We start from the raw sequence: 22,080 nt of genomic DNA on the forward strand, positions 1-22,080 counted from the left end.
TAAACAACAATGTACAGGGTCAAATCTCAGTGTTAAAATGAAAAGTACAATCTGAATATAATGACACTGGATAATTGTCTTCTGAACTCACCCCATCTTCATCTTCTATTATGTCATTTGCCACAGATGCCAGTGTGGTCCACTTGCAGTTATTAATAGCTCTAACAGCACAGCGTTTGTGAGCTTTAAACTTGCAAACTGGGAAGAGGTAGAAGGAAATTTCAGTTTAGTAAACAGTGGTTCCGGTTATAGTCAAAATACAATAAATAAAATATAGTAGCTAGCTCTTACATACGATATTGCTAATTTGAGAGTAAGCACTGGATTGAAAAATGCTGATGTATGCGTAGTCAATAAAGAAAATATTTGTGTGAGCAGTGTCTGCTCTTTTAAAGGAAAAAAAACATCACCCCAACAGTAGGTTACTGATGACTCTTGTGTAAGAATGGTGGTCATCACAATGAAATCCCCAATCTCCAGTTCCTGAGAATTACTATTCATATCAGTTAAAGAGGTAGACATGACTGGTTAAGATTTGACTCTTTAGAACAGAAATAATGGCCATATTGGATGGGCTGAATGGTTGTCATCTTTGCTCAAATTCTGGGTGGGGCCCAAATCCTGAGAGTTCCCAGGTATGATTATGACCAAGAGCAGTTCTCCTACCACTTCAAAATAGATGTGCCTAAGAGGAGCCTGTAGCACTGTAAAGATCATAAACATTTGACATGGAGAACAAATAACACAAAACTACAACCCCTGATTTCTATAATACACAAAAGATAATTTCCCAACACTGCTGTTCCCTACAGTTTGAATGAATATCCTGATTATTGAAGCATACAATTCCTGACAACACTATGCTTACACACAAAACTGAGGCACATGATCCAACTATAGGCTTCTAAAACCCCTCAGTACACAATGCATACTTTATGCAAAGTGGAGACAGCAATCACAAAGCAAAGAGTCTCGAAATACACAAAAATAGACTACATACTGACCTTTATTTATAGGAGTTCAGTTATGGCAATTCTACACTATGATAGGTCTAAGCCACATGTGCATTGGTCTTCCCATATGCCTTCAGAGGCCTTCTGAGGCACTATCATAGTAGAATCACCTAAACATACACTTCTATCTTTGTTTTCAATACAGAGATTTTTTTTATTTAAAAATAAACATTCTCTAAGAACATATTCTTTATATTACTTCAGATACCTTCACAAGACAGTCCATGGGAGGTAACACCAGATAATGCCTCTCTGCACACATTACAGAAGGTGGGACGAGCATGTGAACAAGCATACCAGTTGTGCATTCCTGAAAAGTGTTCCATATTGAATTGGGTTGTCTGTAAGAAATTAAAATAATTGACAGATTACAGAGAGGGGCTGTAGTAGAGATCTATTCCTCTCACATTCAACCTAATCAAAAAGTTCCTGCAGTAATGTCAAACAACCACTGCAAACATGAATGTCAAAGCCCCTGATATATTTTTACTTTTGCACCTCATTATGGTCCCACTTCTGCACAGATTTCACGGCTCCAATCCAGTCCTCCATTTCCTTTCTGTTCTCAGCACACAAGATCAGCTTACGGAATGGAGTAATGACCTGTAGATGGTACAATCATATTATATAGTGACAGAGACAATGTGTCATGTTACCATTTAAATACTTCACAACTAGTTCTCTTTCAATGATAATTCTTGTCTGTAAGTTAGCCAATAAATGGTATCATTTTAACTATACTTTTATCCAATGATAATTCTTGTCTTTCTTCTCCACTTCCAACCCTATTCATTTACTCTTTACCACTTAAGCCACTTTCTCCTGCAATTATTATCAAATGTCCTCATATTTGTTAATCAAAGCTGAAATTAAAGGGTTCTAAATTATATTAATTAACAATTAAGGTACAGAAAGTAGAAGACACATAGTAGAAGGGTGTTGTTAGAAAGGGTTTTACGTAATTTCTCTAAAGAGGAGGTTGGCAGGGGAGTTATGGTTTCATCTTACTGACATGATTTACATTATGAAGGGTGAAGTGAGCTTCTTCTTCAAGGATAGTTTAGATGGTCATAACTGAACTATGCATTACTCAGGGCCGCTTAGACCTTCTGGCTGAGAAATTTGCCAGGTGTAGCCCTTTATTATGAATTAGGGTGCTTGAAACCACAAATTTCCTTTCAATTCCCACTTTAGAATGGGAAAGAAATGGTGAAATGAAAAGGGTAGATAAGTAAAAAGAGAGATAACAAATATAACACACAGGCAAAAGCAAGAACAATATTGAAAAAAGAAAACAATCGAGTTTCATATCTCATATCAGGTCAGTCATTCATAAAGTCAATTAAGTTTCTAGGTTGCTACCAATCCTATTATCTTTCCTTTTCACGCTCATTCTTCTTTCTGCTTCTTCCAATTCTTATGGATCTGAATATACATTACATGGATGTGAAGGTTAATATTCTCTTACCGTAAAGCTGTTGTTTATATTCTTGGTGCTGGTCTCAGCTACGCTGGCATCAGAAAGGTCAACTTCATCGAAGATCAGAGACTGTGGCAATAGGACAAAGGGAGAGAACAGCAAATGTGTGTTAAAGCATTTACGTTCATAAAAAATGTACATAAATTGGAGGGGAAAACAATGTGTAGCTTTATAAGAGGCACTAACAGACTTATTTGTATACAATAAAGCCACATAATACTTCCAAGGTAGAGAGTGACATGCCAATAATATATATATTGTATAGGGAACCTAATGTGCATTGCTTCAGAATGTTATGGTGCTATGGATATCAATAGGCAATAATAGTGTAACAGAACGGTTATACAGGGAGGTTAGTATAAGCAAAATAATTACCTTTGAATCCTTGGCATAGTACAATGTCCTCCCCCGAAGCTTGAAGTAACGTCTCTTCCATCTTTGGAAAGAGCTTGTCTGTTTCAGAAGCATCCCCTCTTTGACACTTTTCTGCAGAGAGAGCAAAGTTGTATTAGCACGATTCATGGGCGTAGGAACCCCTAAAAATCTGGGGGGGACAGTATTTTCCCCCATCAGATCCACACTTTCTCCCCATCTCTCACACTATCTATCCCCTCTCCCCTTCTCACACTATCTACCCCCTCTCACACTTTCTTGCTATCGACCCCCTCCCTTCTCACACTATCTACCCCCTCCCTACCCTCCCTTCTCACACTATCTACCCTCTCCCTACCCCCCTTCTCACTAGCTACCCTCTCCCTACCCTCCCTTCTCACTAGCTACCCTCTCCCTACCGCCCCCTTCACACTAGCTACCCTCTCCCTACCGCCCCCTTTACACTAGCTACACTCTCCCTAACCCCCCTTCTCACTAGCTACTCTCTCCCTACCCCCCTTCTCACGAGCTACCCTCTCCCTACCCCCCCTTCTCACTGTCTACCCCAGGGGTGTCCAAGTTTTTTCTGCAGTGGGCCACTTCATCAGAATTGTATACGTGCGAGGGCCGCACTCATTTTTCACTGTGAGAAAATATGGCCTTTAATAAAATATGCAGATTAAAATAAAGTAAATAACACAAAACCTTTACTTTTCCTCTCACTGATTTCTGGGCCTAGAAAGTTTTGCGACTACAAATTCAGGACTCAGGATAATTAAAAATGAAATAGTTCTATTTATTCTAGGGATGCACCAAAATATAAATTCTGGACCAAAACATTCACGGTTCACTTAGCCAAAACCGAAAATGACCCCCACCTTTAAAAATAATAATAAAAACTCACATTTTTAATAAAAGTAGGCAACACTCCTTGGACAAAAAAAATTAGCAATACAGCACTCACACTCCTATCATGCCAAGTCAGCCAGTACATGCTGGTACAGGGTGGCTGTAAGTGATGTGCAGACCCCATACTGCTGGCAGCATCAATGCACAAGGGGGGCAGCTAGCTAGGTTTCAGCATGTACTGGCTGACTTGGCATGATAGGAGTGTGATTGCTAACAGCATTTTTTCTGGAGTTTTTTTCTGGCGTTTTAGCCTTTCTGTGGAAATTGCTTTTTTGACCTTAGGCAGTTTTTCCAGGCTTTACACGTTAGAATTTTCACCCAGCTAAAAGGGATTAGGATAAATGGCAAGTATCTGCCCCCTCCTGTTGTCATTTCCTTGGTAGAGTTCTACTTAAACACGCCCCGGCGGACCCTTTTGTCTCTTTTCTGTGGTTTGTAAGGCATGCTTTATTCCGAATGTCTGCTCCTCTAGGAAGATTGGCCCCAAATGATGGTGCAAATTGTTTGCTGTTGCTTTTGGCACGCAGGATCCAGTTGATGCGTCGGGTATGTTTGTTTGTAATGGCATGTTTGTTCCAAATGGTGTAAAATTCAATATGAACTTTGTTTTGTGTGAAACTGTTTGTTTCCAGCCTATTTCTCGTAGGACACACAGATACTGTGTCCATCCTCTGCATTGTAACTGTGGAAAAAACGCCATGAAAAACCCCAAGGCAAAAAACCCACATGGCTTTTTCATGGCGTTTTTTTCTCTCCCATAGACTTCTATTGGAGAAAAACACCAAGATTTCCTTGCCAAGTGGATATGGCATTGTGCGATTTCCTATTGAAGAACAGCTAACATCTGGCCGTGTGGCTGAATTGGCGTTATTATGGGCGTTTTTAGCAAAAAAAACCCAAGTGGAAACCTAGCCTTAGTCTGCATGAATAGATCAGCATGGTCAGCACAAAGCAAAGAGCAATATTTCAGAAACATTTGCAGCAAATGTTGTGTATTCTTAAAATAGGATCAAAAAAATGTGTATTGGATTATTTTATAACTTTAGTGTGATGTTTATGCAGTGCAAATGCAAGTATATGCAAGTAATTTTGGGACTCAATGTTTAGGGGTAAAGGGGTTTATTAACTAAACCAAGTGTATATCACTGCCTATGAATTTTGCAAGAAATGTGCTCATTAAGCCAACACAATAAATCTGATCTACCATCTACTAAACCTGTGTGACTTTCACCAAAATTACAGCACATTCAACATTCAACACATTCTTTGAAAACAACTGGGATTTCACAGTTCAGTTGGATTGTCCAAAGCATTTTGACCTTCAATATCACAAAAAAAACTTTAAAGATAGAGATGATTGTGTTTTTCTCATAGGGCCATTTATACTTTCTCAGCAACACACACTGTCTAGGGTATTCTTTTAACCATGCAGCTGATCTCTTGCTCTTCAGAAGAAACGCTGAATCCGGGCAGCATTGGCATATGTGGACACAGGACTATTTTTTTTAAACAAAATTCATCCTTTATAACCCATTATTACATATATATATATATATCTTTTAACCTTTGTTTTTTAATACAAAGACATGAACAGAGGGGGCATTGGTGAGAAGTTAAGGTGTTCACTACTATCCAAAAGTGACCCTGCAGAATATCTGATACTAGTTCTCTTTCAATGACAATTCTTGTCTTTCTCCTCCACTCCCATCCATATTAATTTCCTCTTTTAGCCCCAGAACCCACAAGCTTAATATTTAATGAAAATAACTTTTTTGCAACTTTAACTGTATGTTTCTTTAACCATTATTTCCCTTGTTCATGTTTGTTTTACCAATTTTTCAAAGATGGATAAAACTTTTTATACCATTTATAAAAATTGTTTATTATCAATACTAAATGAATAAGAAACTCAATTCACCCGTATTCTTTTCACTTTGTAACATTTCACTGTAACTGATTACACACTGATTAAGAAGCAGGGTTCTATGCATTGCTAACCACAGAATCTGTGATTAATCAGCAGGGGGTGATCAGAGATCCCAGCAGGATCTGGACAGGCCTTCCTTGGTCGGTGTACATCTACCAAGCACATTAAGCAACATCAAAGGGAGTCTGGGCATTCAATCAGTTGGCCCTGGGGCTAACCACCATTACCTGTCTTAAGTCATCAGAGAGTATGCAATACATGGAAAATTGTACGGTTGCTAGAACGTCTTATCTGTTTATTGACAATGAAATGTCTCCACCAGTGCATGATCTTTGGGATGTACTGTTATGCCTTAATGGTGGTTCAGGCCTCAAATATATATTTAGTAAAAATGTATTTTACGCTGTAACTACTTATGAAGTACAGCAGAACTATAGCCTATAAGCTAAAAATTGATATGCAGTTCTCACTCGGACAATGTACCGTTTCCTTGGCGGAGAGAGTCCATAGTGATTATAGGTGACACTACAGGGTTGAAGTAATGCCCCTGGAAACAGAAGTGTCAATCAAGAGGATTATTCCCTTAAATCAAGGAAATCTGATAACAATAGCAAGGTGGAAAGTTCTGTCTGTGAGAATGGTTAGTAATTCTAGTACTATGCAAACTGAGGGTGCATTGCGTAGTCTCAGAGCACACTAAGACACATATTTTCGCATCAATGCGCATACTTGACATTGCTAAAACCCCCACCGCCACTGAATCTGCAACCCCAGGTTACACAACTATTACTGTCCTATACCTGTGGATTACCAGAAAGGGCAGACAATTCTTTAAGTAGCCAGTCTGGAATGTTACGTTATATGGTCTTCTTAAGATCAAAACAAAATAGCAGTCATCCTGGATTGTTCTTTGTAAAGCATTTAGTAGAGAACTGCTGCCAACCTGCAGACATAAATTTGCTTTCTAACAAAATTATCTTAAGTAACCTTTCATTGAATTACTTGATAAGACAAGCAGATCTTGACTGCTCATAAAATTATTTTAAAAAAACTTTTATTTTCTAAAATACTCTGTAGAGGCTCCCCATGAAACAGAGGATGCATTACTTACTATATTTAGTACAGGTTCCAAGATTGAGTATAAAGTGTGAGACACACTTGCACACTGAACTCCTTGTCTACAGACAAGTTTTTTTGCATTACAAACCTCTAGTTTACTAAAAGGAACATATGCGCACTGAGATGGCTGCTTAATTTTGCCACATTTTCAGTAATTGTGCTTCAGTTTGACCAATTTACTAACAATCTGAGAAAACTAACAGGTATGATTGGGGACATCCCATGATTTTTACAGAAATGGATGTTGCCATAGCAAGCGATATCATCAAGTATGTGTCTTTGCATCATGGTCTGTGCTACATCTTCTTAACCAGTGGCTAGTCATGGCTTCTACCAGCCAAACATGCCAATCGATCTCACCTATGAAATAAACCTCTAGTTTACCTTCTTTGTCTTACCAAAATTTGTCACTGTCAACCGTAAATATATTTCTAGGTATCAGAATTACAATATATTCATTAAATTCATAAAAAAAATCAGCTCCTGTTAACTACAGCATTGCAGTGTCTATTGGGGATTTAACTATATGTTCTGGGCAAATACAAATACATGACAAACTGAACTATCTATACACTCCAAAAAAACATATGTTCAGCTTCTCTTCTCCCCATTGACTGCACAATCTGTAATGAGTAATATGCCATCATTTGATACATACCTGGAAAAATGAATTTTCAAGGTACCTTTCCAGCATGATGGTTTGTAGTTGTCATCAAATCAACTGCTGGCAATTTTTCATTAATTAAGAAGAATACTGCCGCCTCCAGCCACAGTGTACCATGTACCCTGGTGCTCGAATCCTGAGAAATTGACTTATCCCTTAACACTAGCTTCTTGGAAATATATTGGATATCAAGAAGAGAATCACAAACAAGCTACTTTACGTTATGGATCCCTTCCTCTTAAATCCACAAGGTCTTCGCTCATCGACTCTCTCAGTAGTATAGATTCCTCACTCCTGAAAGCATTAGAGAGGTTTCTCATTGGGCATTTACTCAGATACGAAAGAGATTTAAATGACAATTATGATCTTGCATGTAAGTTTCTGCTGTCAATAGGGTACAACTGATTTCCTAGACTCCAAGTGCTTGCAGAACCTATGGGTCACAGAGACTCTCCTCTTCATTCAAACACTTGAATAATGACTGCATTATTTAAATTACCTGGCAGGTAAACAGGGAAGTTGTAGAAGCTCAGGTGTGGTGACTCTAAAAATAGATGTCTGATGTTAAAGAGTAGTGGAGCAGTTAGACTAGACAGACCAGACAGGGCAGAAAACATATGGCTTCCAGTCACCCAAATAGGAGTATATATATATAACACTATATACAATTCTCGCTTGAAAAATAAAAGCACAGTTTGTACATAATGAAATCAACTAATTTTATTGTATAGGAAAATTGCAAGGTGATTCTTATGCTAAGGACGCTTACACACTTACAGATTGTCATTGTGACCTATACATGATTTTTCTAGCTAATGAAACACATTTTATTTGAATGTTTGAGTGGATGTTTAGCAGAACACATGTTCAAAACTGAGACTTGTGTTTTTACATAAAAATGTATTCTTATTTTACTTAGAAACCATTTGGATGCCCCTGCTAATTTAATCATTCAACTTGTTATGCTGAAAATAAATTTTTTTAATGGGTACGATAATTGCCTTTTACACGTTACTCCCTTGGTCGTTATGTGACAAAATAGCACAGACAAAAAAAACCAACAACACTGTTCTCATGGGGTACTTTCTCATTTTTTATTACTAGTATCAGATTAGAAATCCATTTGTGTTTCTCTCTTTAAAAACAGTTCTAGTTTTTGCATAATATGTTTTCCGATAGTTGCATATTAGTAATTTCTATGTGTTCTAGCACAGTTATCTTGTCCCAATCTACTAAACAAACACTTTCAATCCTAAACATACTGCCCGTGGTAATCAATAAAATGGGTCATTGTTAAATTCCCAACCGGACACAGACTAATGTCAGAAAAGCATTGCCATAAGAATTAGTTCAGTGTGGTATTGTGCAGGGAAAGTCACCTAAAGAATCACTTGACTGACAATGGCATCCTCCATATTTGCATATAAAATCATTTTATTGGAACAATATTTAGATAAAACAAGATTTTTGTCAATTACTACATTTATGTAAACAGTACCGTATTTCTTGCTCAAAGATATTTTTCCCCCCATAGGACTTACCCATTAACATTCACCACCTGTACATTGGGCAGACTAGATGGGCCAAATGGTTCTTATTTGCCTTCATTTTTTTTATTTATTTTTTTAATGTACATAAGCTTTCAACTGCTACATAAATCCCCAGTCACACATTTGGTCCCAAGGTATCTAAGTCCCCTTATAACTTATTTATAACTTATCTCCCTGCATGCTGGATCGCTGACAAGTACTTTGGGAAAAATATGGCACCTATAAGCTGTTAGGGGCACTGATGAACTGTTTGATGGGCAAGATGGCACAAACAACCTGTTTGGGGTACTGATAAGCTGTTTAGGGACCAAGATGGCACAGACAAGCTGTTGGGGGCACTAACCGTTTGTGTAGGACAACAATGGCACGGGTAGGCTGTTTGAGGGCATTAACAAGCTGTATGGCGGAAAAGATGGCACTGACAAGCTGTTTGATGGCATAGATGGCTAAGCAGGCTTTTTGGGGCACTATCAAGCTGTTTGGCTTCTCTTTCTCTGCAAATTTGTCTTTATTATTCTGGCCTCTCTGGGTACTTCCGCAAAAGGGCAGAGCCACCAATCGGGGAAGAGGGTGTGTCCTGAGGCACTGCCCGTCTGTGGAAGTCCTCAGGGAGGCCTGGTTCACAGAGCTGATACCGGGAAGAAGAGGACGAAAACAGGAAGAGGCAAGATTAGTAGCGAAGCTGCAGGAAAGGATAGAGGTATGCGGAAGCAGTTGGCAGAGACATTAAGGACAAGACAATCACAGGTGCAGTATTTTTATTTCACTTGACACCATCAACTGATTTCCAGAAAACTGAAAGTAACAGTACAAGCTTCCAAACCCCAGGACTGTCCAGGGAAGAATGGGACAGTTGGCAGCTATGGTTTAAGTCGGTTCCCTTCAACGTACTGATATACTGTATGCAGCAGGGCTTGATAAGTGTGTGTGGCGGACTGGGCATGCTAATTTTTTTCTGATACATTTTTTTCCTTATCACAGCCAAAGGTTATGTTAAGCCTCCGTTATGTTAAGCCTCCGTGCCATGGGCTCCTGGAGGGGACTGAGTGCCAGCCTCCTTCCTACAGACTATTGGCCCTGGTACTGAGTGCCACGTTTCCCAAAGTACAAGAGACTCTAAAGACTGTGGAGCTTAGACAGATTTGGGGTTCCTGCATTTTGGGAGGGGGTTTATGGGTGTTTTACTCTCCATCGGGTCAAGATCTTAGAGGACAGAGATCTCTATGGCCAGTATATGGCCTGGATCTGATGCAGCAGGTTTCATCCAGAAGTCAGGGAAATACCCGTGTTTCCCATTCTCCCCACAGACTACAATAGCGACCCCCTACTGGGCTGAGTGCAAATACTGAGCTGTGTGCAAAGGAGGACCTCATGGATAACTTTGTGTGACTTGTTGTGCCTATTGTATGTAAATAAACCCTTGTACTGTTTAACCCCTTAAGGACCAGGCTGTTTTTTACCTTTTGTACCCAGTGTGACCGAGGCTGTTTTAACATTTTTGGGGTGCTCGATTTAATTTTCTCCACACTTATTTAGGGTACGCCCACAAGTTATATATCCAAAAAAGCTAATGAAAAAACCTCCTAAATAGATTCTACTATTTGTCCCAATGTTTTTATGTTTTTTTTGCTTTTTTCTGCAAGTTATTGGGCAATAAGTACAAGTAGCGTTTTGCTATTTTAAAACCATTTTTTTTCCAAAGCTGGTCATTCTGCCCCATGTGCTATTTGGGGTATGTTTGAAGCTGGCCAATGCAATTTACCCCATCAAACTATATATTTTTGAAAACTAGACACCTCAAGGTATTTCAGCTGCTGGTATTTTAACCCTTTTCATGCACTCATTTTACTACTATCCTTTATCAAACTTTGTGGTAGTAATTTATTTTGTGTTACTTTATCACTAAAATTCCGCTTCAGGTATGGATTTACAGCTTTCACTTTCAAAAAAGACCCCAATATGTGTTCAGCAATATCTCCCGATGTTTGGGAGGTAAAGTGCGCATTTTTTAACTTGGAACTTTTACATCTGGTCCTATTGCCCCCATCTTTGAAGCCGACTAATTCAATTTACCACTTCAAACAGTATAATTTAGAAAATTAGACATCCAAGGTATTTCAAATGCTAGTATTTTAACCCTTTCCATGCATGAGATTCTACAACCAGCCTTTGCCACTGTTTGTGGTAGTATTTTTTTGGGGGTTTTTTTTCACACAAATTGTACTTTAGGTATAAATTTATAGCTGCAGGTATACATCACTACCAAACAACACCCCAATGTGTGTTCAGCAACATCTTTACCGGACACTCCAATTTACCCCATCAAACCATTCATTTTTATTTTAAACGTGACACTCCTTCGGTATTTAAAATGATTGTACTTTAACTCTTTCCATGTCAAGATTTTTAGTAAAATGCAGTGCTAATTTTACACTTGCTCATAATAATAAACTTTATTTATTTTATTCTTTTTGGACTTTTTTTTTTTAAATTGGATGTTTCCTTTTTTTTAAATGTTACCACTTTTTTTACTATTTTTTTCAATATTTTACTAATCACATTGTGATTAGAAAGCTGTGCTCCATTGACTTGCATGGCTGAATGCAGTACCTGTAGTCAACCTGCAAGTGGAGCCAGAGTTCTTTAGAGGGTCTGAAGACCCTCTGGCGAACTTTTCCAATGTTTCACTCGCAGTAGATCACTTTCTAAGCTTGTTTAATGAAATGATGTTTCAGGCACGTCATTGGTCGTTAAGTGACCGTTTTTGCGTGACGTGCCTGACCCGTCAATGGACGTTAAGGGGTTAAATACCCCCTGTGTTTCCAAATAAACTGAGTCGTGTTTTCACCTTAACATTAGTGTTGTCTGATGCTTGGGATGGGCTGCTATGATCCTTTATTGTCCTTTTCAGGACAATAGCCACACTGTGTAGTTCAGCTTCGGGTAGCCACAGTGCCAACGCAGCTCCGGTGCAGCGATGTCCCTCCTTCTCTCTACAACACTGGTTCTGTCTGGCGGTGAAGGGGTAAATTGTTGGTGTCCCGGCAGGAGGAAGCAATGTTTGGCGGGAGTACCCAGTCGGGGTACAGGGCGTCCCGTCACAGATTATACCTCACTTCCTTTTCACTTTACAGTAAAAGGAAAATGGGTCATACCTCAGAACTTCTATTTTATCTGCAAACCAGTAGAAGGAAACCATTTTCATACCTGTAGCTTTGTCTGCTCTGTGTCATCCTAAGGATAGAAGTATGCCATGGGGCAAAGATTTCTGTTTTCAGTGTGACTGATACTGTCAGGTGCCTACCTCGCGGTGGCAGCACGCCTCCGTAAGGGGAGGCGCAGGTGTGCGGCAGGGATTTATTCCATGCATCCAGTGCTGCCCCCTTTACCCTCAATGGGTATGGATCATACAAGGGACATGGCTACCGCATCAGCTGTGACAGAACGACCAGGCAGCCCTATAAAACCTCCAGGTGAACACAATGTCGGTGCTCAGGTTTTCTGACCCTCCTGTGAATATCAGAGTTTTCCTTACTGTGTTCCCATCAGTACCTTTCCTCTGATCTCCCAGGTTCCCAGTCCTGTGCTGGCCTGGCTCACCTACCCTGATACCTGGTTTATTTATGTTTAACCCTTTGCCTGCTGCCTGCCTCAGTGACCTTGGATTGCACCTGTTTTTTGTTTTTTTTTAATTCTCCGTTTATTAAACAATAGCAGAAAACAGAAACGGAATGAAAAGATACATGAATACAGTACAACATCAGCAATTGAAAACACAATTACAAGAAAAGCACAGATGGTACAATAACATCTGTTACAACATAACAGTCCGGTCATAGGGCAAAATTACAAAAGCAGTCATACAGTAGTAGTAATACAATAGTAATCGAGCAATATAAGGTGACAGCTCTGCACGGCAACTCAATAGAGCCGCATATGACCACAGACTATGAAATAGTAATGAGACGGAGAAAAAAAAAGGGCATGTCAAAAACAATCAGGAAGGACAAAACAAGAAAAAAAGAAAGAAGGAAAAAAAAAAAAAAAAAAAAAAAAAAAAAAAAAAAAAAGGGGAGGCGAAAGTGGTGTGGCGACAAGATCCCTCAACCCCAAAGGTGAGAACAGAGAATCATAGGCGGCCTAAACCCAAAACACCTGACAAGGACTCCAGCGCGAAACATAAAAATAGAGAATACATCACGAAATAAATAACTACTCAAGAGCCCAGCACCGTGGAGGACGAGGGAGAGGAGAGAAATTTATGCCATGGAAACCATTTTAATTCGCATTTATGTGCAAGGCCTTTAGAAGACATGATTAAGTCTTCCATCTGGCATACCAAGGACATCCTGGCAAGCCAGACTGCGATAGGCGGGGATACTGCTTGCTTCCAAAATTTTGGGATAACCGATTTGGCTGTGCTCAAAATTATAAAAGACAAAGAGCGTTTGTATGTCCCGTACGAGAGAGAATTATGATGCAGAAGAATCGCCGCCGGCGACGGGACGAAATGGGGATCATCCACAACGCGAATAACTGCCGTTATTACATCCCAGAACGGCCGTACCAACGGACATGTCCACCATAGGTGGAGGTAAGTACCCAGATCAGCGCTGCATCTCCAACACGTCGGCGAAACCTGAGGGAGAAAATGATGTAGCTCCGCTGGAACTTTATACCAGCGAATGAGGAGTTTAAAGGCCGATTCCTGAATCGCACATGAAAGGGACCCCTTATGTATAATCAGCAGCACCTTATCCCATTCCTCTGGATCCAAAACGACCCCCAGATCTCTCTCCCAAAGGCCCATGTAAAACGGTTTAGTGCGCGAAGCTTGTTGTAAGAGGAGAGCGTAAATCCTAGAAAGGAGATGAGAGGGACTGGGAGTACCACTACACAACTCCTCGAACGGCGTAAGGGGCCTGCCAACCAGCGGGAGAACGTCAGAAACAGAAAAAAAATGACTAAGTTGATGGTAAAGAAAGCGAGTCAGAAAAGGGATCAAGGGAGTACGAACCAAATCAGTGAGAGGTTTCAAAGAATTATGGTGCACCACATGGAATGCCCTCACAATGGTTATGGCAGGGGGAGCAAAAACCTGCATCCGGCCACGTTCCAACCCTGGTGCGAAATCAGGGTTATCAACCAGAGGGAGAAGCGGACAGGGAAAAGATGTGAGAAGACCCCTGCGCAAAACTCTTTGGAGAACCTTGAGGGTGGGAGTAATAGTGGGATGGCCCCCATAGAGCGAGCGCCTGTGAGGATCCGCCAACCAGGGGACAACGGAAATGGGGCGAGAAAAAAACAGTTTTTCCGTCTGAACCCATTGCTTCGGCACATCCCTAGTCCATTCCAAAACCCGACGCATATGGGACGCCTGCCAGTATAATTCAATGTTCGGGAGCCCCATACCCCCGCAAAGGCGGGGCCGGATCATGTGTGTAAATGCCAACCTGGACGGCCTACCGCTCCAGACGTAATGTACAAAGGCCCTATGGCAGGATCGAAAAAAGGACCGAGGGAGGAATATAGGCATGGACTGCAGGGGATAAAGAAACCTGGGTAAAATATTCATCTTAACAACCCCTATCCTCCCAAACCAGGAAATGTGCGGGAACGACCATTTTTTGAGGTCCGCCCTGATCTGGGAGAGAAGGGGAAAATAATTCAAAGCCGCCAACTTAGAAGTGTCAGAAGAAATTTGTAAGCCCAAATAACGCAGGGAGGAGTCGCACCATCTAAAGGGGAAAGAACTGGCAATACTATTCCGCAGAGGCGTCTCAATATTGATACCCAAAATCTCCGATTTCTGGAGATTGATCTTATAATTAGAGATACGACCAAAACAATCTAGCTCGGAAACAATATGGGATAAGGATGTTAACGGATCCTCCACCATACACAGCATATCATCTGCGTAAACAGCGAGTTTGTGTGGAATATCCCCGACCACCGTCCCTTTAATATCCAGATTGGCTCTGATGGCGTTCGCCAGAGGTTCCAGAGCTAAAATAAAAAGAAGGGGGGAAAGAGGGCATCCCTGCCTTGTGCCATTCGACAGGGTGACCGGCGAGGAGAGGGAGCCATTGACCTTAATCTGGGCAGAGGGACCTGTGTAAAGGGACCGGATAAGTTGAATGAAGCCCGGGCCCAGACCCAAAGCATGAAGGACCTTAAACATATAACCCCAGGCCACCCTGTCAAACGCTTTTTCAGCGTCCATGGATACCAACAAAAAGGGGGATTTGGAGAGGTTTGCCAACGTAACCAAATTCAGAGCCCTGATGGTGTTGTCCCGGGCTTCTCTGCCAGGTACAAAACCTACCTGATCAGGATGTACGAGTGAGGGAAGAAAAGGTTGGAGGCGAAGGGCCAAAATTTTAGCAAGAATTTTCAAGTCAGTATTGATTAATGATATGGGACGGTAGCTCCCACACAATTCAGCATCCTTTCCGGGCTTGAGAATAACAGCAATATGGGCTAAGTTAGCCCGGGGATCTAAAGGAGAACCGGTGGCCAAAGCATTAAAAAATTTCACCATCTGAGGACCCAACGTCGGGAGAAACTTACGATAATACATGGAAGTGAAGCCATCCGGACCAGGGCATTTACCCTGAGGCATGGCCTTGATCACCTCCTCCACCTCCTCCCGACTGATAGGTGCCTCCAAGGACATACTGTCCTCCAAATTTAATTTAGCTCGCAAAAATTTTGAGAGGTATGTGTCAATCGGATCGATACAGGGGAACTTTTGACTAGAGTCTTGGGATAAATTATACAATTTGCTATAATATTCCCGAAAGCATTCCGCAATTTTGTCCGAAAGGAAATGCAAATTGCCCTGGGCATCACGTATCTTCGGGATAAACGAGGACGCCTTCGTAGCTCGGAGTGCTCTGGCTAGCGATTTACCCGGCTTATTGCCGAATTCAAAAAAATGCGATTTAGTTAACAAAAAATTCCTCTTACATTTGGAATCAAGAAGAGCCGCCAGTTGTGTACGAAGAGCATCCAATTGTAATTGAATATCCGGGAGAGGGGTCGCTTTATGTCGTTGCTCCAGTGTGGAAATAGCCCGTGAAACCTCTACAATTTTCCCAAACGCTATACGTTTACGCTGGGCCCCTAATTGGATTAGGTGACCCCTGATCACTGATTTATGTGCCTCCCACATAATAGGGATAGGAATGTCAGGGGTACAGTTTTCCACAAAGTAATTAGTAAGGTGGGAGGAAAGGTCCTCCACATCAGCAGGGACGTTTAAAAGATTTTCATTCAACCGCCAACTCCAGAGTTTACTAGGGGCCTGGGGGAATTCCAATACCATATGTACCGGGGCATGATCACTCATGACCTGAATATCGATTGCTGATGACCGGAGCAAAGGCAAATGATAATGAGAGATAAAAAGAGCATCAATTCTAGTATAGCGGTTGTGAACATGTGAGTAATATGTAAAATCGAGATCTGAGACATGGAGAGCCCTCCAAACGTCAGTAAGTTGAGTGGAGTGAAGTAAACGTTTGACCTTTTTAATACGCGCAAAAGGAATATGAGATCTACCTGAAGAACAATCCCTTGCGGGGTCCAGAGTCATATTGAGGTCTCCGCCAAAGACCGTCAGGCCCTCTTGATAATCAGCAAGACGAGATGTATAAATATATAAGGGGACAGTACAGAGATCACTCCCAGGACCTATTTATACCCAGGACTGTATCTATAACAAGGGGACATCCTCTACGGCTGGAGGAAAGAAGGTTTCTACACCAGCACAGACGGGGGTTCTTTACAGTAAGAGCGGTGAGATTATGGAACTCTCTGCCAGAGGAAGTGGTGATGGTAAACTCAATAAAAGAGTTCAAAAGGAGCCTGGACGTGTTTCTTGAAAGCAATAATATTACAAGTTATGGATATTAGATTAATAGGGACAGAACGTTGATCCAGGGATTTATTCTGATTGCCATATTTGGAGTCGGGAAGGAATTTTCCCCCTGGTATGGGGCAATTGGCATCTGCTTCATAAGGGTTTTTTGCCTTCCTCTGGATCAACACAGTAGGGACACAATATGTATATAGGTTGAACTTGATGGACTTTGGTCTTTTTTCAACCTTATGAACTATGTTACTATGTTACTATGTTACTAAAAGACGCACCAAAAACTGGGGCTGATCACGGTTAGGCGCGTAAACGTTCGCCAAAGTAACCTTCTGAAGACCTATAAAGCCCTTAAGGAAGAGACCCCTGCCGTCTGGATCCCTCCAAATGTCTAAAAATTTAAAGGGGACCAGTTTGTGTAACATAATGGCAACGCCCTTGGACTTGGAGTCCGAAGAGCTAGCCAGGTAAACAGTGTGGAAATGCTTGTTAATCAATCGAAATTCTCTGGAGGCCAGGAAATGGGTTTCTTGAACAAAAACTACATGTGATTTCATGGTGTGCAACACATACAATAATTTAGAGCGCTGTTGGGGCTTGTTAAGGCCCCGCACATTTATTGTTGTAAATTTAATCTTGCCCGCCATAGCAAGTCATGTGAGTATAGTCGGACAGAAAGCCAACACACCAGCGCCACAACGAAAATAAACAAAAATGGTCAACAAAAGGAGAGAAAAAAGAAAAAGAAAAAAAAAAAAAAAAAAAAAAAAAAAATAAAAAAATAAAAAAAAAAAAAGGGGAGGGGGGAAACGAAGTAACCTGAAGTAACCTCGAAAAACAAGATGCCACTAGGATGCCGTAGCATCGAATTTTGAGCCAGCGGACCATACGAGAGGACCAATGCCCAGACCTCTGACCGAGTTCAGTCAGGGTCGGCAGGCTCCTGTAGGGGTAGGTGCGAAAGAGAGGAGACATGGTAGACAAGAAGGGAACAGTGTCCACGCAAGCCTCCCCTGCCCCGGTGAGAAATGCATAACATAATTAACGGACACAACAAAATTGAAACAAAAATTGAAGAAATACGAGAGCGGGAAGCCAAACATGAATACCAGACAAAGGATACCGCCTAAGAAACGCGCCCGAACGGGAGCGCGAAAAAACCGGCGCCGAAACGCAGACACATCAGAAAAATAAACAGATAAACAGATAAAAACAGACGACATCATATCAAGTAATACGTATCTAGACATAGGCAAAAACACAGTAGTGTACAGATATGAAGGAGTGCATATCCTAAACGATGAAGTACATACGCTGACAAATAAACATGAGTAAAATACAAAAAAAAAAAAAAAAAAAAAAAATTCTTGCGTTGCGTATGTAATCAAGCAATAGGCGATATCCAAATGAAAGCACAAGCGAACCAAGTCAAGGAACAAAATAAAAGGCAATAAAAGTAGAACAAAAAGGAGACGAAAGGAGCCAAATCAGGGAGCGGACAAACCAGGTATCTTCTGCCGCTTCCGGCGTTGTTGCTTAGGCGACCAATCGGTCGCAGGGTCATGAAGACGATCCAAGCGAGAAAACGGTGGATCCCAGTGGATTGCACCTGTTTAACCCCTGCCTGCAGTCCCTGTTTATCTCATTGGAACTATTTGTGATCCGTGAGCACAGTATTCCTGCAGTGTTGGCATTCCCCTGCATTTGAGGTCTCACTCCAAAACTCCCTTAAATGGGACATAACAGATGTATTGTTCAAATAGCTACATAGTTGGGGGTTCGCATGTACAGCATATCAAGTTTAAACTTATATTTTCTTATTTTGCTTATGTTAAATATTTTCATTTTACCTCTATGAGACAAGACAAACTCACAATTTCAGTCAGAATTCTTCATATCTACCTGGATGAAAATCTGAGAAAATATTAGGAAATATCTAGTGCTACCACGACAATGAGTCAATAGGTAAGATCGTTTGTAGGCTTATGACAAGGGCTATCTCTTTTTACATGTCATAAAAGAAGGCAGATATTTGAGATCTACAGCTTTTTCAATTGTGGGTCTCTGTTTCAGAGGATAATTTACTAAATGTAGAGCAAAGACTGGATGTACAAGAAAGCATTATTTTGAATTCCTTTACTTTATGGTCCATTTTGAAAGTTCAACTGCAGTGGACTTCTGTGGCAGGATGGACTTGGTCAGCCCTGTATAATGCATAGATAGATTCGATCTGTTTAAGGTCTCACCCATTAAATTATGCACAGCCAGCTCAGTCCAACGTACTTTTTTTTTTAAATCAATTCTCCGTTTATTGATAAATGACATAAAAGTTTGATACATTGGGAAGTGAGTCATACAGACATATCCAAGGTATAACATAACACAATGTAGCAATACAATATGCGAGATGTCTTACAGATGAAGTATATGCAGTGATCATTGCATTGGAAGCAATAACAGAGTTTCTAAGTATCTGTGACGACATCTGACCGCGCTAGGAAACTAGTAAAATCACAATCCCGACTGGGGATAAAACTCAATAAAGGATGGATATGACAATAAATGAAGCAAATATCAAAACCAAAAGCTGGTGCGTGGCGTGCTGTTCAGGCATGATAGGTGTGTATATCAGTTGACGTTTTATGCAGTATGAGAATCACAGTCCTCCAATGTAAAATAAAAGAAATCGTTAGGGGAAAGAAATGTGTGCACATACCAAGAGACGAGGGATTCCCCTTGGTACAGGTCGAGAAAGTTCTAGATAGTGACACCTAGAATAGCAAGGAAGGCTGGAGAGGCGATAAAATCCTGCCATGGGAACCACTTGCAACCCAACCCAGACTTTCCATCTGACAGACAAACGACATTTTGTCGAGCCAGGCCCTGATAGGGGGTGATCTGGGTTGCCTCCAGAACCTGGGGATTACAGATTTAGCAGTACTAATTATGTGGGAGGTAAGTGATCCCTTATATCTCCCATAAGGTATATTGTTATGATGTAGAAGGATCTTCAAAAGGATATTGACATTTTGGAAATAATTCACTAAAGTTATGAATGTTTTGCCGGAGATGTGAAACATTAAAGAGATTTAATTAAGTAAAGGAAAGGAATCAAACACTAGAGGGTCAGAGGATTTGATGTAACATATGGAAGTGTGTGGTGTCTCACTACACAATGGGCCAGTGGTAGAGGGAGGAAAATAAGAGGAACTCCCATCAGAAGTGGAAGACCTTGGAGACATCAAGTGTCATCAGTAAAATATTTACCTTGGAAGCAGCCCTAGGTCGAACCCCCAGCCAACCCTTCCATGCCTTCAAGAAACAGAGAAAAAATGCGTCTTAAGGGCACACCGAGCATTTTAATCCATTCTGAGCCAGCACATCCTCCATATTGTAAATAGTCCGGTTGGGGAGAGCAAAGATCTCCCATCTAACCCGCCGATTGTGCAGTGGGGCACCGAGTGGCAGAGCACCCAAGACTACTTGATTTGTACTGGGGGACTGTTGCCTTTCTGGACCTGACCCTTAGCCTAGTCAGCCTAGGCCAAAATACGTCCCTGGGCGTCATGACTCCTTTACAGCCAGGAGCTCTTCATGTTGCAGACAGCTTCTAACCTTGGTGAGCTATTTCCCTTGTCCCTGTCCATCAAGCCAATATCTTTGGCCTCCACAAACAGTAATTACCACACCTGTCTTTTATCAGCCAATTAAGCAAGTATCCAGACTTCCATAGTCCATTGCTTAGTTATTCTGGCCCTTTCAACTTGGCAGGCATTTTGGATTATTTGATTACTTGTTACAGATCTGCTTGCCCTTTGACCACTCTTTTGATTTGTTGCCTGGGGTGACCTGTGTACTGCCTTGCTGATTTTGATGCATAGCTGCCTGCCCTCTGAACCTTGAGTATTATTTGCTGACTTTCTATTTTCAACTTCCTTTCCAGGGAATCTTGGTGGCTGCGCTATCATTGGGGCTCATCCTCTGAGTATGCAGGGCTGCAGAAGTAGATACTTCCAGGATGCTATTTCATAACAATTTTGACATACAGTGAGGGAATGCACGGGATAGGTATAAAACTATCCTGAATGTGAGACAAGACCAAGGACTGTATAAAGTCAGAGTATTTATACACTAGACTATATGGACCAAATGGTTCTTATCTGCAGTCAGATTTTTAAGTTTGCTTGTTTGTTTCTATGTTAATTACTATATTAATTACGTATACCAGCTAAAATATCACTACAGAATTTTCTATTTCTGTATATTTTGTCACGTTTTAAAAAATTTGCAGTAGGCTGTGGTTACAGCCAGGTTCCCTGTCATTTAAACGTCTAAATTTAGACATGAGCACCAGATATCCGCATTAGTGCTGTGCCCAAGACAGAGAACAGCCCTTAATAACCACATCCCTTCTAAGAATCACTCAGTCCGTTGAATGCTGGGAAAGCTATCTAGCCGCAAGTTATACACATTATTAGATTCTAAACATAGATCATTTATATATAGAAGTATTAAGAGGGCACACCCTATTGAATTTTAGGTTAGCTGAAATAAGGTCAAAACGAGTAGGGTGTTAGATTAATTAATAGTTCATATTGGACAAGCCTCATGACACCATGTATTTTACATATTACCACAGGTGCATATGTGTGTGTGTGCGTGTGTTTATATATATATAGATACATACACACACACAAATGTTAAGATTTGCACTTAAGTCTCCAATATTGCATGGATTCTAGGTAACAGGACTGAATGAAAATTCTGTATACTGTACATATTATATAATACAATTTGCTTTTAGATTTATTAGATAAATTAGTTAAGAGAACCTAACTAAACAATATTTGTGATATTGTGTAGTTAACTTTGGAACTGTCCTAGGCCTGACTCAGGACAATGCCCAAACAGCCCTTTCACATTAACCCTCCTCATTTTGGAGCACCAAGATATGACACCATATCTAAGCACTATTACAGTATGTGCCTAACTTAAGGACTACAAAACTTTAACATGACATAATGAAATCATTTAATATGATTGTTTGGTTTCTAAAAGGTTCTTGGTTTAAACTACATCACCAAGCAGCTGTATTGTGTGTTGTGGATTTAAAATAAGACTGAATATATTACCATTACCATATATAAAGAGATGGGCTTGATTTAATTTG

The 22,080-nt window shown here is 40.7% G+C and overlaps 1 protein-coding gene across 2 annotated transcripts in view; it reads right to left on the reverse strand.

Moving 5' to 3' along the window:
- Window positions 1-22,080, reverse strand: part of LOC149282300 (diacylglycerol kinase eta-like) — a 79,805-nt gene that overhangs the window by 34,285 nt on the left and 23,440 nt on the right. For both annotated transcript variants that reach the window (XM_089498345.1, XM_089498343.1), the window contains exons 2-6: window positions 2,869-2,979; window positions 2,482-2,562; window positions 1,512-1,616; window positions 1,222-1,354; window positions 92-198 (exon numbers count right to left, since the gene is read on the reverse strand). In XM_089498345.1, coding sequence (XP_089354471.1) covers window positions 92-198; window positions 1,222-1,354; window positions 1,512-1,616; window positions 2,482-2,562; window positions 2,869-2,979 — 537 coding nt within the window. The remainder of the gene's footprint in view (window positions 1-91; window positions 199-1,221; window positions 1,355-1,511; window positions 1,617-2,481; window positions 2,563-2,868; window positions 2,980-22,080) is intronic.

The sequence above is a fragment of the Sceloporus occidentalis genome, unplaced genomic scaffold, assembly GCF_023333645.1.
Source record: "Sceloporus occidentalis isolate IW3139 unplaced genomic scaffold, rSceOcc1.0.p SCAF_119, whole genome shotgun sequence".
Taxonomy (NCBI): domain Eukaryota; kingdom Metazoa; phylum Chordata; class Lepidosauria; order Squamata; family Phrynosomatidae; genus Sceloporus; species Sceloporus occidentalis.